The following is a 17073-nucleotide window of genomic DNA, read 5'->3' on the forward strand; positions in this document are numbered from 1 at the left end:
CAGTGCCACAGAGGCAGAATCAGCCTGCTGAAGGGAAAAGCACTCACCTGAAGACACGCTCTGACTTACCTGTCTCTCACCACCGACTAGCAGAGCCTGTACAACACCTCCCAAGGGCACAATGGGTACCAGGGGGGTCAGAGCATCTCAGTATTGCCAACGCAGCAGCCGCAACAACATCCATCTGGCCCTGCTACCATTGACCTTCCTTTCAAGCCCACCCCAAACCCAGGAGCTACCCAACAATGTTATTTCCTTGGAGAGCTGGGTCAGGAATGGGTCATTTACTGATAATGAGTTAGGACAGAAATACAATGACCAGATGAGGGAAGCATCTGCCAGGGATATTTCCCCCCTCCCAGATCACCACCTGGAAAAGCCGGGGAGCATGGCCCCAGGGCAGAACAGCCAAGGGCACAAACCACTTCCAGAACATAACCAAACACAAAGTAACTGAAATAGCAAAAAAGGATCCCAACTGTAGACAGTGGAGGAAGAGAAGAAAATGTTGTTCAATGGAGGCATGTCCCAGCTGGTTGCCCCATGCTCACCTGGAATATCTGCACCTCAGACCCTCAACAGCTTGCACAGGGAAGCATATGGGATGACCGCCTATCAGACCAAGTCCTTTTGGTGCTAATTCAGAGTTACAGACCATACCGTGCTGTGACAGTCCACCTAAGAGACCTCTCTCAGTCCAGCTCACTCATGGCTTTACTGATGCTTTCCTATGCCGCGCTACACCACTTACAAACCCAGCCAGGTCCCTATCTCTGAGATAATTTCCAATTAAGGTTTCAGACAAGATCAGGCTGCCATCCTCCTCTGGTACTGCCCCCAGCCAGGTCCCTCACCAAGCGTCCCTCTAACCATCCACCTTTCCATGGTCCCACTGCAAAGCAATGGGAAAAGCACTCGGGTGTGTGGGGAACAAACACACCAACTTGCACCAACAAGAGGGACAAGGCACAACTGAAGAAGCCCTTGCAATGGGGCAACTCTTTAGTGGGAGACTCTAGAGCACACTAGCTGTGCCAGCATCTTTAAGCTTTTACAGATCTTCACAGCTAGCACAGTCAGAGAGCTCAAACACCAGGCTACAGGGTGTGCATGTCTGCATGTACTGAGTAGGCGCTACCTTGCGAAGGACTATCAGCATTTGGTCCCTTGGCATTTCAGCAGAGAACATCTATAGCACGCAGACCCAGGTACACCCACGGGAGATGGCAAGGCACTGCCAGAAGATGGACCTGCTTTTGCAGATAATTGCAGATGTGCCCTTTGTCAGCACACGTGCACCATAGGCCTGACCTCCAGGGGTGCTGGGCATCCTCAGCCCACCGCTGAGACGAGTCTGTTCTCCTGACACGATCAGTAACATCAGGACTGTTCTGGGCACCACCACCCACCTCCACAGAAAAGACTCCATGCAAGCAGGTCATGCCAACTCAGACAAGCCTGTTTGTCCTTCTCCCTTTGCTCAACCATTCATGCTGAGAGTCACAATCCTGCCTGGTTTCAGTCTCCCAGACTGTTTGCCTTCGCTCCCTCCCCAGATCGTCTGGTAGCCTTCACACCTCCCTCCTCTGCTGCTGCAACGTCTGCTCTCCTCCACGCTTCTTGCTATCAACAGTGGCAGCTCCCAGCTCAGGGCGGGAGGAGACGGAGCCCCTGGGGAAACAGCGTCGGGTAGACAGTTGCATACAGCAGAAGTGAATTTTCTTTCCTTCGTTACCTTTCATATTCCTCCTCAAACAGCCCACAGGCCCCCAGGGGTTAACAGACCACAGGATGAAAGTCACTGATCTAAAAAAACCGCAGCCCACAGATTCCTTTGCCCTCTTGCAGGTCCAAAGCATTTTCATCTGCCTGCTAAAAATCACCTCACCAGGCCTGTGCTTCCTCTTCTTGCTCTGTCCCAACCTGGACCGTGTACCCAACGGCGCTCGGTCCAATTTCCAGCACACCAAATAAAGGCTCGTGGCTGCTTCATCTTCAAAGCCTCCCCACCTGGGCAGAGCAAGCACTACCACAGATGCAGGAAGGACTTCCCTCAAGACAGAGCTGCCCGTCAAAATATAACAGAAGCCTTTTATACCTCAAAAAGTCTCTAAAACTCACAGAGCACAAAATGGTTATGCTCTGCTCCAGCCCCTGAGCAGAGCAGTGATGACCACCCTGCCACATGCTGGCATGCCACGCAGCAGTCTCACCCCCAATAGGCTCTGCTCGCCAAACCACCTCAGGCATCCTAGGCAAAAGAGCTCATGCAAAGGCTTGGCAGTCCCAGGGCACACCTACGGGTCCTGACTGCCTTCACAACACAGCAGGCAGGATAGGAAAAGCCGAGAGCGGCTGCAGTTGTCATACAGAAGGAGGGCTGCAAAGCTGCTTTCCCAACAGTAAAAACTTAGCCACAAAACAAAAATGTACATCCAAGCCCCAGTAACCACAGTGGGGCTTAACCACCGTTAAGCTGTTAACTAAGTTAACCCTGTTAACTAAGGCACAGGGATGAAGGGGGGCTGATCCGAGCCCCAGCAGGGCGTACCTTCCTTGCCAGCATCCCTGGCCGTCTGAACAAACCAACGCAAGTGTTTGCTTTGCCTCTGTGCAGGCTGCGCTCGTGTGGCTGACAAATAGCCTCTCTCCATTCTTGTGGGATTACGTGTTTCAACAGCCAGCAAGAACGGGAAACAAGCTCACCCGACCACCAGCTGCGGGCCATGATGGACCTTCCCTGCAGCCCTTCTCCCCTGGGCTCTGCAGCAGGGCTGCTGCTGCTCACTCAGGTACCCACAAAATGCCAGGGCTTCTTCCCACGCTGAGTGAGTGGAAAAAAAAACTTTTGTGCACTCTGATCTGCAGCTCATCACCGGCAGCTTCCCCTTGAGGGCTTAATATAGTTATTTCTACCCCTGATGCCTATAATTAAATGAACATTTCCTTATGGCACTGAAGAGACCAAGGAAAAACTGACTACAGGGAACGTTCATCCATCCTGATTTATATTCCCTCATCTCAGGCTCGTTCACACAACGCTAACAAGGAATTTTCTAAGCAGGCAGAAGGAGGGGGGGGGGGAAAAACCCAACCCTTAAATAGCCCACATGCAGCCAAGCACCTGGGAAGACAAGAAGAGGGAAGAGACCAATTCCCTCCTTTCTCCCCCTGCTTTTAACCACATCATTTTCCTACTTGTAAAAACAAAAGGGCTCAGATACCCTAGAGCCTGGAGAGAGGTTTCCACGCTCTGCCAGCAGACCTGTGCTGCCCAGCAGCCTGATGGGACCCTGATGAGGCGCACATCCTGTTCCAGCCCATCCCGCAGGTCTACAGAGGCTCCTGATCCTGGGAAGTACACAGGGATTTGCACTCAGTCCCTCCAGCTCTCCCTCAGGTATTAACTATTCTTGTGCTGTGGAACTGGAGGAGCAAGAGTACACTGAATTATTCCAGACTGGAACTGATCCTGAACTGCTGAGCAAAGCTACTAACCAAAACCTTGATTTATAAATTCCCAGCAGTCTGCATCTCCACTCCTGACTTCCCATTTAGGTAGGAGTCCAGGTGTCCAGAGATGCCTGGCCAACTGAGTCCAACCCCCCAGAGATGCCACAACCCACCAGGATTACCAGTTTCACTAGATTAGGAACTGAGCTGTCCCTCCGAGCTGCTGCCCACCTCCTGCCCCTACACCTCTCCCTGCTAGGGCAGCAGAGGGGATCACAGGGAAAGCCAAGGACCCAAATCCTCCATGTCATCACCAGCTGGGCACCAATACTTGAAAGTTTCCAGCAGCCTCAGCAGAATACAAAACACACCTCAGCACGTCAGTATCGGCTGCGGTCCTTTTGGCCACCGGATTTTAAAACCACCATGAGGTCCATCTCCCTCCTACACAGACTAAATGCAGCTTTCAAGCGAAGGGGATGGAGCCAACCCTCGCCAGCAGGGTGGGAATACAGCAGCTCCCCACACACGCCTTGCCCTGCTCCGTGGAGGAGATGGAGGTCTGGCTGAATCTGGGGCACGGATCTCCTGCTAACACATGGCTAAAGGACCTTTGCCAGCCTTGCCTGACGTTCTGCCTAATGTGGACAACCTGCCTGGAGAAAGCCACAAAACTGGCTCCCTCCTTCAGCTCTGGAAAGGCTTATTGCTTCTGTGCCACAGAGTATTGGCACAAAACCCCAACAGGTTTCTGATCCATTTTGTTCTTTAAGCTCACTATTGTTTGCAAACCTAAAAGGCTTTATCCCTTCTCTTTAGGGAGCCCCAAATGACAAGGGCGAGGCACTGCACATAGAGCTCACGGACGACACATTCCCCCATGAACGTTTTTGGGAGATTGGGGTAATAAGAGAGATGTGCCAGGGGCCTGGATGTCACCGTATCACAGCTCGGTTGTGCTGGAAGACAGTGACTGGTTGGGAAATCAGCCCTTCCCTCCCTGCCAGAATGACTCAAGACAAAGACTCCCCCACTCTTCAAATGGCCCAGTTCGAAACTCCTCTTCCACGCTCACATTTCTGTACAAAAGGGACAGGGGTAGGGAGGAAGAAGGCACTCTCAGCCTCACGGGTCTTTGGGGGGATGCCTTTGTTGGGAAATTTCCCCAGACTATTTAAAAATAGAAGCAGAACCTTCACAGCTATTCCGAGCATCATTATTCCTGCACTTAATTGCCTTTCCCTGGCACCCTACCTCTCCTCCAAATTTCAAAAGGAGGCTCTTGGGGAAACGCGGCGCAATTTGCGGTTCCCCCTTCCTTTGTGCCAGTTTCGCGGTAGTTAGCAAAACCACCGCGACGCCAGACAAGCCACCAGCGCAAGGGAAGGCGGTTCGGGGGCAACGCCGCCGTAGCAGGGTCCACCCCGCCGTCCCGGGCCACGTCCATCCCGCCCGCGCCCCGAAAGCGCCGGCCGCGGCGTGCGGGGCCCGGCAGGGAGCAGCGCTGCGTACCCCCCCCCCCCCCCGACCCCGGTGAGCCCCTGTCCCCACGGGGCGGAACCCACGTGCATCAGCGCCGGGGTCCCCTGCCACCCCCCGGCGGGCGTCCCGGGGCAGAGACCGGACGCTGCAGAGGGCTCCGATGCCCGGGGGGGGGGCACTGCCCGGTACCCAGAGGGAGCTCCGGGGTGGGCAACAGCGACCCGACTCAGGTCCCGGTAGCCCAGGGGATCAACGGTGCTTGCGGGGGGAGGGTGGGGGTGATGAGGACCTGCCTCCCGCGGGGGTCCCGGTGTCCTGAGGCATTGGGCCCACCGCGGGTCATCGTCCCCCGAGGTTGGAGGGTCGGGGGGGGGGGGGGGGGGGGCGCGGAGCAGACGCGCCTCCCGCCGGCGGTCCTGGCGCTCGGGGCGCTCCGGTGCCCAGGGAGGGGACGGACATCCACCCACCGCCCGGCCCCGCCGCGGGGGGTCCCGTCAGCCGGCCCACCCCAGCCCACGGGGATGGCGGCGACCCCCGCCCCACCAGCCTTCACTCACCGGCGGCCAGAAGCAGCAGCAACGCCGGGGCCCGGTGCAACGGCTGCATGGCGGCGGCCGCTGCCCTGCCGCGCCGCCTCTTCACGGGGAGCGGGGCCGCCCCGCCGCCCGCCGGGCTCTGCCCCTCGCCGCCGCGCACGCCCGCCGCCCGGCCCCGCACTGCATCCCGCCGCCTGGCGCCGCCTCCGCCCGCCGCCGCTGCCCGCCGCTCCGGGGGCGGGGGAAGCGGCGGGGGGGGGTGTCCTAACTGCCCGCCGGGTGCGCAGACGGAGCGGCCGGGGCAGAGGCGGGGCGCGGCCGGTGATGTGCCCCTAATGTCTGTCTGCCGAGCCGCCGGTGCCCGGCCCGCCCCCCTCACCCCGGCTGCAGGCCCCGGGCAGCGCCGGCGCCCACAACGAGTGCCGGCGGCGCGGCTGCTTGCGCGGCGGTGGGTGATCAGCCCCCGCGGCGGGAAGGCGGGAGCCGCCGCACCCCCCGGCGACGCCCCTCTCGGCCGGGCGGGGGGCAGGAGCGCGGCCCCGCGGGAAGGCCGCTCCCTGGCAGCGGGGGCAGGGCGGCCCTGACAGGACGGACCCCGCGCCGAGGACCCTTAACGCGCGTCCTCCGACCGTTCCTCAGCTTCCCGCGGCCCACGGAGCCGCCGCGCTGCCCTCGCCCCTCAGCTGCCGCCCCGCTTCATCACCTGCAAAAACTTCTCTCTCAGGGCAGCTTCGCTCCCCCACCTCTGGAGGCCAGCTGGGCCAGCCTCCCTGCCCGGCCAGGTTGCCAACAGCCAGGTGACCACCTCACTCTTGAGTATTGCCAAGGCTGGAGACCCCACAACCCCTCTGGGCAACCTGGCCCAGTGCGCAGTCGTCCTCTGGGAAAATGTGTTTCCCAGTGTTCAGAGGGACCCTGCTGCCTTTCGGTGTGTGCCCGTTGCCTCTGGTCCTGGGTGCCACTGGGAAGAGCCTGGGCGCCATCTTCTTTGCACCTTCCCTTCAGGTATTGATAGACATGGATGACATTCCCCTGCGCCTTCACTTATCCAGGCTAATAAACAGTCCCCACTCTCCATCTTTCCTCACGTGTGAGATATTCCAGTCCCTTAATCATCTTGGTGGCCCTTCACTGGACAATCTCCAACATGTCCACGTCTCTCTTACCAGGAAGCCCAGCTCACCAAGTGTGGCCTCACCAGCGCTGAGCAGGGGGCTACGATCACCCCCCTCAGCCTGCTGGCAACACTTTGCCAAATGCAGCCCAGGTTACCATTAGCCTTCTTTGTAGCAAAGCTTACATGGCTGACTCACGTCCAGTTTGGTATCCACCACAACCTCCACGTCCTTTTCTGCCAAGCTGCTTTCCAGTTGAGTGGCCACCAGCATATCCTGGTCCATAAGATGGTTCCTCCCCAGGTGCAGCGCTTGGAACGTCTTGTTGAACTTCAGGAAGTTCCCATTAGCCTGTTTCTCCAGCCTCTCAAGGTCCCTCTGAACGGCAGCTGGACCTTCTGGTTTATCAGCCATTCCTCCCAGTTTTGTGTCATCAGCAAACTTGCTGAGGGCATGCCCTGCCTCACCATCCAGCTCATTAATGAAGATGTTAAACAAGACTGGACCCACTAGTGACACCTGGGTTACACTGCTAGTTACTGGCCTCCAACTAGACTTTGTGCCACCGCTCTCTGGGCCCAGCCATTCAGCCAGTTTTCAATCCACCTCACTGTCTGCTCATTCAGCCCACGCTTCAGTATCTATGAGGATCTTGTGGGACACAGTGCCAAAGCCTTCCTGAAGTCCAGGTAGACAATATCTGCTCCCCTCATCTACAAAGCCAGTCATTTCATTGTAGAAGTTTTATCAAGTTGGTCAACCATGACTTTGCCTTGGTGAAGCCATGCTGACTATTCCTGATGATTTTCTTGTTGTTCGTGTGTCTGGGAATAGTTTCCAGGATTAGCAGCTCCATCACCTTCCTAGGGATAGAGATGGGGCTGACTGGAGCTCCCTGGCTCCTCCTTCTTGCCCTTCTTAAAGGCAGAAGTGACATTTACTTTCCTTTAGTCTTTAGTCACTTTTCCCAGTCATGATAATCAATCAAAGATTATTGAGAGTGGCCTCACAATGGCACTTGCCAGTTGCCTCCGCACTCATCCGTGCTCTTTGAAGACCCCAAGATCTCTGAAGAGGCCAGTCTGCTCTCCTGAAATCCAGGGTGCTAGCTTTCTTTTTACCCTATTTTTTCCCCTCAGGACGCTGAACTCCACCATCTCACGGTCACTGCAGCCAAAGCTGCTGTTACCTTCACATCACCAACAAGCCCCTCACTGCTGGTATGAGGTCCAGCAGAGCATCTCTTCTCATTGGCTCCTTTGTCACTTGAAGGAGGAATGTATTGTCAGTATGCTCCAGGAACCTCCAGGATTGCTTATGTTCTGCTCTGTTGTCGCTCCAGCAGGTATTGCAGTGGCTGGCTGCTCTTCAGTCTTGAGGGAGGTGAACTTATTTTGTAGTTGTAAGTCCTTAGGGGGAGCAGGAGCCTTCCTCTTACCAAGAAGTCAGAAGTTTCCATCCTTCACCTTCTCCAGAGGTTGCACTTACCTTAATATTAGGGGTGGACACTGCCTACTTCTCTGCTTCAGGTGGGGTTGGGAGCCCTTCAAGCTGCTTTGTCTCAGAGAAGATCCCACCTTCCTTCATCTCTGACACTGCACAGCCTGCTCACTTCCTTCTGAAATCCCTCCACTTGGTGGCACAGGTCCTCCAAGAGGAACACACATCTCCTGCAGGACAGAGGGCCTTTTCTCCTGGCACTACAGAGAAGTCCCAGGCACTCACTGGAGCCTGGGGCTTGGAGGGCTGCATCCCTTACCTGAACCTGGGTCAGCTGCTCCACCACCTGCTGGGGAAACCATTCTGTGGTGTCTCACCACCGTGTCTGAGAGTCTCACAGTGATACTAATTCAATGGATGCTCCCTCCTTCATGCCCTTCTATAAACACTGCTGTGCAAAGACATCAGATTTATAGTGCAGCAGTTCTTGGGCTTGTAGCTCTTGGAGCAGTTCTCTGGTTTTGGTGGATAGCACAGCAAAGAAACATGCCGAATGTCATGCCAAAAATCATTATTACAGCAACAAGGCTAACTGCTCCAATTATATTCAATTTCAAATTAAACACTTCTTCAGTGGCCTCAGGGTATGACATTACAGTAAATGACTCAAGCAAGGTTTTTGTCAGACAGGTGTCCAAGAAATAAGGCTCAACAGGTCTTTGAATACCACAGCGGTTGGCAGGGAACACGCACCAGCTCCCTGTGCTTCAGCCCCTTTCGCCAGCTGGACGAGCTGCAGCCTTCTGGCTTCCCTCTCGCAGGCCTCCAGCTCATGCCACCTCGGAGGAGCTGTGCAACTCCCAGTCCAGCCCTAGCCAAATCTTTGAAAGACCTGGTCAAGCCCCAAGCATCGCATGGCTGCAAACATGGTATGACTCCAAGCCGAAGGACCCAAAAACCTATCAGTCCCTTCCCGTTAAGCATTTAGCTGACTGTTTCAAGCTTTCCTCAACAGAAGCAGCTAGGAGCCTTTTTCTTTGGTTTCAAAACAATTTGCTCGTCAACATACTCCAGGAGACCAAGAGATGCTAAAATCCAAAATCACAAGCTCTGAGTGAGGAAACAGCTGCAGTGTCATGACCTCACCAAGTGTCTTCGCACTTGCAATGCTTGCACCGGGTGCCCAGTGCTCTACGTCTCCCATATGGCATGCTGCTGAGATGACAGGAAATAAGTCTGAAGGTGATCAGGATTTTAAATTTAGACATTCTTATTTCTCAAATAAGTGTTGATTAAAAGTATTCCAGAGCCTTCTTTTTCCTGTAAGAATTGAACCTTTTTTGTGCTTGAAGAGTGAATCCCCTGAAAAAAATATTGATGGTGGTTTTTTTTCTGGCACAACCTCACTGGTTTTCAACAACTGAAGACAGGTGTCATGTGCCAAAACCCACTGAACCCTCTAGTGAATCAAACAGCCAACTGAGGGTACGCGCTGTTACCAATTCGGACCCTTACAGCTCCTACCAGACCAAGACTGGCACACGTCACCCCTTTGTGCAATTGCCTGCCTCTTTCTGCCAGCTCTTTCCATCATCTGCTCCCATGCAGCAGCTACCCTGAGCGTGACAAGGGCAGGTAACAGACTGGCTGCACCCGTTACCCAACGCGGCAAAGCAAAGCTGACAGGCTTGAGCCGACGTACTTGCTTTTGGCTTCTTTTGGACCACATCCTTCCAGTGCTCTGAAAGTCCTTTTTGTCCCAGAATCAATGCAGTCCCCAGCCCCCACCGAGCAGGAAATGCAGCAGGAACTACCGAGCTGTCACTTACTCATTAGATGAGATAAAAGCACTTCAGTGTGCTCAGATTCTAGTCCAGGCATGGCATTTAATGAATGCTCTTGTCATTTTTTCACTTGGTTGCTAGTAATTTGGCTGTCTTCGCGTGCAGGTGGCTTACTACAAGTGGGTAACTAAAAGCCTTTCAGATCTCCTGACCCTGCCACATCCAGCTCCCAAATCTTAGAAACTGAATCCAGTGTCTAAACAGCCTAGTCACATCAAAGAAAGCACAAAAGCACCCTCATGTATTACATGGCCTCGAATCAGAGGGAAGGAAACCACACAGGCATGGCAGTGAGCACGCTTTCTATGAGGCTCATGGTGCTCCCTGGATTTATTTTGACGTTATGCATCAATCTCAGACTGAGCAACAAAAGGGGGAGTATGAAAGGAGGCACATTTAGGCAAGAAAATTAAATAAAACTAGTGGCAACATTGATCAGCCGGGTCAGCGCTGCCAGCAGAGCACAAAATGGCCAGCAGAGATGGGCAACACCAGTTCTCTTTAAAAACAGCATGAACTTAAACCCAGCACAGCCCTTGTGTCTCCAGTTTATTCTCCCTAGAATAGGTACAGCTGGCTTGGCTCTCTTTGAGGTATTGACAGCTTTTATAGTCCAAGGCTTGTCATTTCTCATTTGATCTCCTGCAGCCTCCCTACCTGGTGTACATTCTCCGACAATGTTCACAGCATTGGTAAAAGGGGCTCTACAATTGCACTAAACACGCTTTTTATAGCTGCTTCAAAGCTGTTCAGAAATTTTTCTCAGTATTATCATTATCTGTGCTTTTCTGTTCTTCTCCAAAATTGTTCAATTTCACAGTTACGTCTGTTGGGCAGAATCAGAAAGCAAGTGTGTATTTTAGGTTGGCAAAACTGAAAATCCTTCTGCCGTCTCCCCCTGCAACTTACCAGAACAGCTTTTGCCTTCAGGAACTTGAGCTAGCTTTCCAATTTCAATTTAAGGGTCACATTTTGTTCCAAGATACTTGCAAACAAATACTACAGAGACAGAAGAATAAGGTGATAGCTAAAGGAAAGAATTTGGTGCCTAGGACTAGTTAATTAAAAAGAAATCAACCACAAAGTCTAATCTCAACAGAAATGTAACTTATTTTGAGACTCTGGTTAAAAAAAGAAAAAGCAACACAGTAACTTGAAATATGCTGGTGAGATGTTTTATTCTCCTAAATACAGCAAAATTGAATTCACCTGCAAAGGTGAAAGCGATCTATTGGCCTTGCTCAGCAGAGTAAGAAAGTAAACAACAAGCAAAACAAATAAGCAGTCAGATATTAAGGTCTTGTAGTGTTAGAAAATGCAAGATGTCACTAGGACCAGGAAAAGGGTTTAACCCTTCTTCCCTTGCACACTGACAATTGTCCAGACCACAGAAGGTGACCTGTGCCCATCCTTGGATCCAAAGGAAAAGAAAATTACTCTCAGCCTCTGTCCCACTGCTTCAGTTGCTGGCTCTTTGGGACAGAGACTGGGTGACACAGCGGGCTTGTGGCACACCGTGCAATTTAACTCCATCCTCTATGAAGCTGTGTAGCCTTTTGGCATCTCACGCCCCCATAAGAGGAAAGCTTGAGAATTCCCCTGCCCCTCCTTCCTTAGCCACAAGGAAAGATGTAACCTCTCCTTTGTTCCAGTATATGTGATTTTACTTTAGAGCCTCTGACGAGCTTTTTATAAGCTTATTTGCTGACTTAGGCTTTTTAATACTAGGACACTGTGAAACATTTTGACTGTACCAAGCAGGGGCAGGTACCCACCCTATTCCTGCATAGCCCAGACAGGCAGACATTCCCTGGGCAAAATGCAGTTTCTACTCTCATCCAAAATCTTGCTGGGGAAGACTTACAATAAACATTTCAAGAGGAGTAACCTGGAGCCATTAATGCCTTCTAGGATAGACTGTAATTAGAACAGAACAGAACAGAATATGCTCTGCTTAGAGCCCAGGAGCAGGATTTTCTGTATCACTTTGAGCCTTTCTTCATCTCTTTGCATCAGCTTGATCCCCTTAGGGCAGGACACGCTGCCCACCTGGGGGACAGTGCCTTTACCAGCCCTGCTTGTTTCCCACCCCTTGCTGTAAGGTGCAGTGGATGAGCAAGCACAAGTCGTGCTTTACTTTTTCAGTTTTTCACGTGCTCCTGCTGCCTCCCATCCCTGAAGCTTTACATTTCCCTCCTCACTAAAGCAGAGTGGATTGCTGCATTAATAGCCGTGCCAGTCTCCTGCAGGAGGCTCTGACAGCAAACCTCGGCGGACTTCTAGAGGGCAGCAGCAAACAAAGCTATATTGAATTTGATTAAGGGGCCAGAATAACCTTTAACAGAGCCACCTGGGGCAAGGAAGCAGACAGCTCTCCAGCTGAGAGCCCGCACAAGTTTCCTCATAGCCCAGGGGACAGGGCTCCTCACTGGAGGGGAAGAGCAACCCAGCCTCTTTGCTCTGTTGGAGGTAGCGTGCAGAGGGATGGCCGCAGCATTCCACTTGCATGAAGGGGGAACTAAGCTCCCAGGCAGGAAGGACTGCATCTCTCGGGGATTATGCGCATCATTTAAACTGGGGCCTCTGTACAGCACAGTTTGGAGAACTCCCTTATCTCTGTGTTAAGCTCATCAACTCAGATCCTACACAGAGACTAAACTCCCTTCTGGAAGGGATAGAAAATTTGCAGAAATGCAGAAAAGTAGATGCTGTGAGAGCAGGCAAACCTCAGACCTTCTGAAGCTTTTTACTGGAGTAAAAGGAGAAGCAGGCTGAAGCCCAGCAGAGCCAGGAAGTTTGGTCTTAGCTCTGCCTGCTCTAGAGGTATGACCTGAGCAAGTGACCACCAAGCCCTTGCTATGCAGGGTTTGGGGAGCGCACACCAGGGGGCTGATCACAATAACAGCCAGCAGGACAGCTTCCCCCCAGGTACCCAAGGCAGATGAGCAGAGCAGCTCAGGGCTAGCAACCACATTCAGCCAGAAGTCTTGACCCTCAGAGAAGCTCATGGAGACAAAGCTGGTCCAACATCAAACCAGGAAGTTAGTCCACAGGTCAGAATCAAGTTCTGCTGGTGGCAGCCACCGTCCAGTGATCACTTAGCAGCTCCATAGCAGTGGCAGTGGACAAAGACCAGGTAGGCAGCCTAGAGCAATAGGGACTATAACGCAGCACAGTAAAGCAAAAACCAGTACTCCCACTTCATAGCACAAGCAGACAGTAAGGGCCCCAGGCTGAGCTTAAATACAGCACCCGGCTGTGGATGTGGGTGGATGGATGCCCCAGGTGAGCCTGGTTAGGGCAATTAAAGCCTATTAGCACCCTCAGGGCCCTGACAACATAAGCCTCTCTCCTTGCACGATGACCTGAGAAATTAGAGGGGAGTTTCTGTCTCTTAATAAGCAAAGTATCTTCATTAGGAAGACCTTAGAGGTAGTTTATACCTTTCTTTGCTAAGCTGAAAAGCCTAATATAATCTTCAGAGAAACTCCTGGTTCTTTAATAGCTGGCTAGCCTGGGATGTGGGTATCTTCAGAGTGGAGGGAACAGCCTGTATCTGAAGAGGAGTGGTGTCTGTTGACTCCACTGTCAGAGAGCTGTGCACTGGCTGATGGGGTACTACTACCATTCCTACATATGTGGTTTCCATGTGGCTTGGTGGAACTGAAGCTCCTTGGCATCTTTTACACAGGACAGTTACTTTCAGATCTCACTGAGTACCAGATAACCTAGAGAAGAAACCTGGCCCATCCCCTTCGTTTGCCTCACAGCTTCACCTTGCCTTTAGAAGTGACTTGCAAGACGAGCAGAAAGGAGCACAGCCCCCTTCCAAGGAGCTTTTGCTCTGAAGATGCATCACTCGGCAGCCCCCTGAGGCTCCTCAGATGTTTAGTTGTGGCTGAAGAGCATGCTGGATGACTGGAGTTGTTGGCAGACCAGTGCTCCATGATAATGGAGACATTAAATCAGTCATGGCAGCAAGAACTGCATAATAGATGCAAAACACAGCAGAAGCCTGATCCAATTTTGGCTCTGCGTTGTTAAGTGGAAAAGTATTTTAGGAGATGGAAAAATACTAGGAAGTTCAGAGTGCATCTTCCCTGCAGCATGGCATGAGGGGTAGCTGTCTGCAGTGACTTACCTGTACCTGTAAATACACATCTTCTGTAAACACATTCCCATACGGTCTTCACAGCTCAGTGATCACATGCTGGAATTCAGGTCAGTTGAGGTCAACAAGGACAGAGCCCTAAGCACCTGAAATGGCCCTCCTGGTTGAACTGCAGCTGGCTGGCCTCCTCTAGGGCAGGAAGATAACACTATTCATCGCAGCTGCTGCATCTTGAACACAGATACACTGGGAAAATTCTTGTCAACCAGTTTCCAGGCAGCTCTTGGACAGAGTGGGTTCCAGCCAAGGTCTGGCATGGGAGAAAATGAAACACTGTCGGACCAGAAATGCTGCATATGCTAATTTTTCCAAGTGGCTTTGGCATTAATTTGAAGGAAAAAAAAAAAAAAAAAAAAAGAGTATTACTGGAGGTAGAATTTCCCCTACTCAAGGGGCACCTGCCATTTGACAAGCAGACTGAGAAACGGCTGCCAGCACACTGGATACAACCCAGGACTTGCAGATGTAGCGTGTTGGTTTATGATCACAATAAAGGCAGAAGCTATCAAAACTCTAAACCCTGTCAGTAGGTGGGAAAGAGAGGGGGCTTGTCTCCCCCTTTTTCCCAGATCACACACCCTCACGTGTTAGCTGGTTATCTGCAGGCACCTGCTCACGTACCCCAAGCAGGCAAGTATGCATTGTTTGTATGTGTGTGTATACATATGCTCCATGCTGGGCTAAGGTCAAACAGCTTTTTCTGAGATGCAGAGAGCCATGCTGTCCTCTCAGGAGTGTGCACACAGCATGTTCAAATTAAACTGGATCAGGATCTGGCCCATCATACCCTTTTCGAATCAAGATGCTCTTCCAAGCCAGTCTCACCAGAATTTGCCAGCAACCACAATCCCAAGGGGGTAATGACCACTAGGAAGGGACACTGCTTGGCTTCACAAAGCCACTTTGCAAGGAGCACCCTTCTCATCTTCCATCTGAGCCCAGGCACAGCCTGTTGTGGATAAACCTCACCTCCCCAAGACTCTTGCTTTTGCCCCCGGTTGTCAGAGGTGCTGTGCAATTTCGAATCACAGCAGAGAGAAGCCAAGTGCTGAAGCTCAGCTAAACTCAAAGTTGTCAGGGGAGCAGCTCCTCAGTTCATGAGAGTGCAGCTTGGCTTGCCGATCTCCAGAGCTCTGCAGTAAAATCCTTGCTACATTCAGCTGCAACATGCCCCCTGGCAAGGCAATCCCTGTTCAAAGCGGCTTCTGTATTCACCCCTGTCCAGACCAGACACCTGATGCTGTCAACAGCCAAATCTTGCTCCAGGGAACCTGAAAAGCTCAGCAGCCGTGAGAGGAGGAACATGCCTTCAGACTGGCATTAACACTCCGCTGAGCGGCTGATGCCAACATTAGCAAGGGTGCAGCTGCAAGAATTCATTGCTCTGCAGGATGCTGGCAACACAGCAAGGTAGGAGGGCATAACGGCCTTTGTGGTGAGGATTCAGGAGGAGGCAGAGTGAGCAAAGTGACAAGTGACTCCAACAATGGCACCTCTCTGTTGCCACAGCTCACACCATGTGCCAAGTGGGGTGGGACCAGAGCGCAGGAGGCACGAGTAAGTTGTAGGGCAGAACTGAAGGGTGACTGTCAACAGCCCTGTCCAGCAGCAGGGCAAGGAGCTGGGAAAATCAGGAGTCCTATTCCATTCCTGTGTATTGCCTCGTGGTTTGTGTTGATAGGCTTGGCCATGAATTTAATGGAAGTGGGTCACCCAGGCATAGCAGAGGCTTCACAAGGTTGCACTTAAGGAAACATTTTGTATTTCCTCAGTGCGACATAACGCCCCTTTCTCCTCTCCCATACCCAATGTTCATGCCCACACAACACAAATTCAGGTTGCTTGGTAAGCTTGTTTCATCCCTTGTTACTGCTGGTTTTGCTACCTCAGGGCCAGCGCTTTCCCCAGCAAGGTATGTGGGTTCCCACAGAGCTGGGCACAGCTTTCTAGTGCTGGCAGCTGCTCTGCCCAGGGATCGCCTCTGCCCACGGCCTCTGGCAGCAGGAGATGAGGTGCTTAAAAGCTCTGTGCCCAGCCCTGAGGAACCTCAGGCACACAGCAGCTCTGGCATTTCCAGCGCATGCCTGACCCAGGCACGCATTCAGGGAGCAAAGGGCTAGCTCAGGCAGGGAAGGCATGCCAGGGAAGGCATGTCTCCGTGGGCTGCCTGTGGAAAGCCCTGGTAGTCAGAGACCCAGTGGGATGGGAAAAAACCAGCCAAAACAGTTAAACAAATACACAGGAGGGAGCTGGCAGACAGAAAAGGCAACATGCGGAGCCAGTTTCAGGCTGAGTGTCATGTGCTAAGCCCCCAGGAGGGTTCGAGCCCTGCTAGCTCCTGAATAACAACCAGGCTGAGAGGACACACACGCACGCACATCACCATGACAAACCCCACGGTGTTGACAGCCAAGGACATCTCTGCTTGGCCAGCACAGAACTGCAGCAGCCAGCTTACAAATTCTCTTAGGCACAGGCGGGAGGGGGCTGGAGATGCCTTACGGTCCCGTGTCTAGCCAGGCAAAGCACATTTGCTACAGACCTCAGCTGTGTCTTGGAGAGGGTTTACTGCTTCTCCCAGACTGGAATCCAGTGGCAGCCAAGACACGAGACCAAGGCTGTCCAACCCAAGAGTGGGAAAGGAAGGGAGGTGGGAAATACATACTGTGACGGGACAGTCTCAAGGCGATACAAAAAATTTACAGGAAAGAGGCCCACAGAGGCATCAGTGCTCCAATAAGCAGGTAAGACAGGGAAAGAGCTACAGCAGGCAGGCCCTTGGTGGGAAAAGCAGCGTTCGTGAGACTGTCCTGTGGATAACCATGTCCTGGTATCCATCCACAGCAAAGATGTGGAATAGCTGAGAGACCAGCACTGGCAGTTCCTACTAACCTGAAGAGCAAACACAGAATGTGTCTGTAGCCAAACCCAACCCCACAAACCACTGAGCAGCTGGTCCAGCATCCAGGTTGCTCACTTACACTCTTCCCGCTGTGGTTGCAGGAGTTCCAAAAAGAGGAGGAAACACAAAG

At 52.6% G+C, this 17073-nt stretch overlaps 1 protein-coding gene across 1 annotated transcript in view; it reads right to left on the reverse strand.

The window, feature by feature from the left end:
• The window catches only part of PODXL2 (podocalyxin like 2), a 33596-nt gene extending 27722 nt beyond the window's left edge, over positions 1-5874 (reverse strand). Inside the window, exon 1 of the mRNA XM_055709947.1 lies at positions 5493-5874. Within this exon, the coding sequence (XP_055565922.1) occupies positions 5493-5541 (49 nt within the window). The 5' untranslated portion in view covers positions 5542-5874. The remainder of the gene's footprint in view (positions 1-5492) is intronic.
• Positions 5875-17073: the final 11199 nt, after the last annotated feature.

Source organism: Falco cherrug, chromosome 4 (assembly GCF_023634085.1).
Source record: "Falco cherrug isolate bFalChe1 chromosome 4, bFalChe1.pri, whole genome shotgun sequence".
Taxonomy (NCBI): Eukaryota; Metazoa; Chordata; class Aves; order Falconiformes; family Falconidae; genus Falco; species Falco cherrug.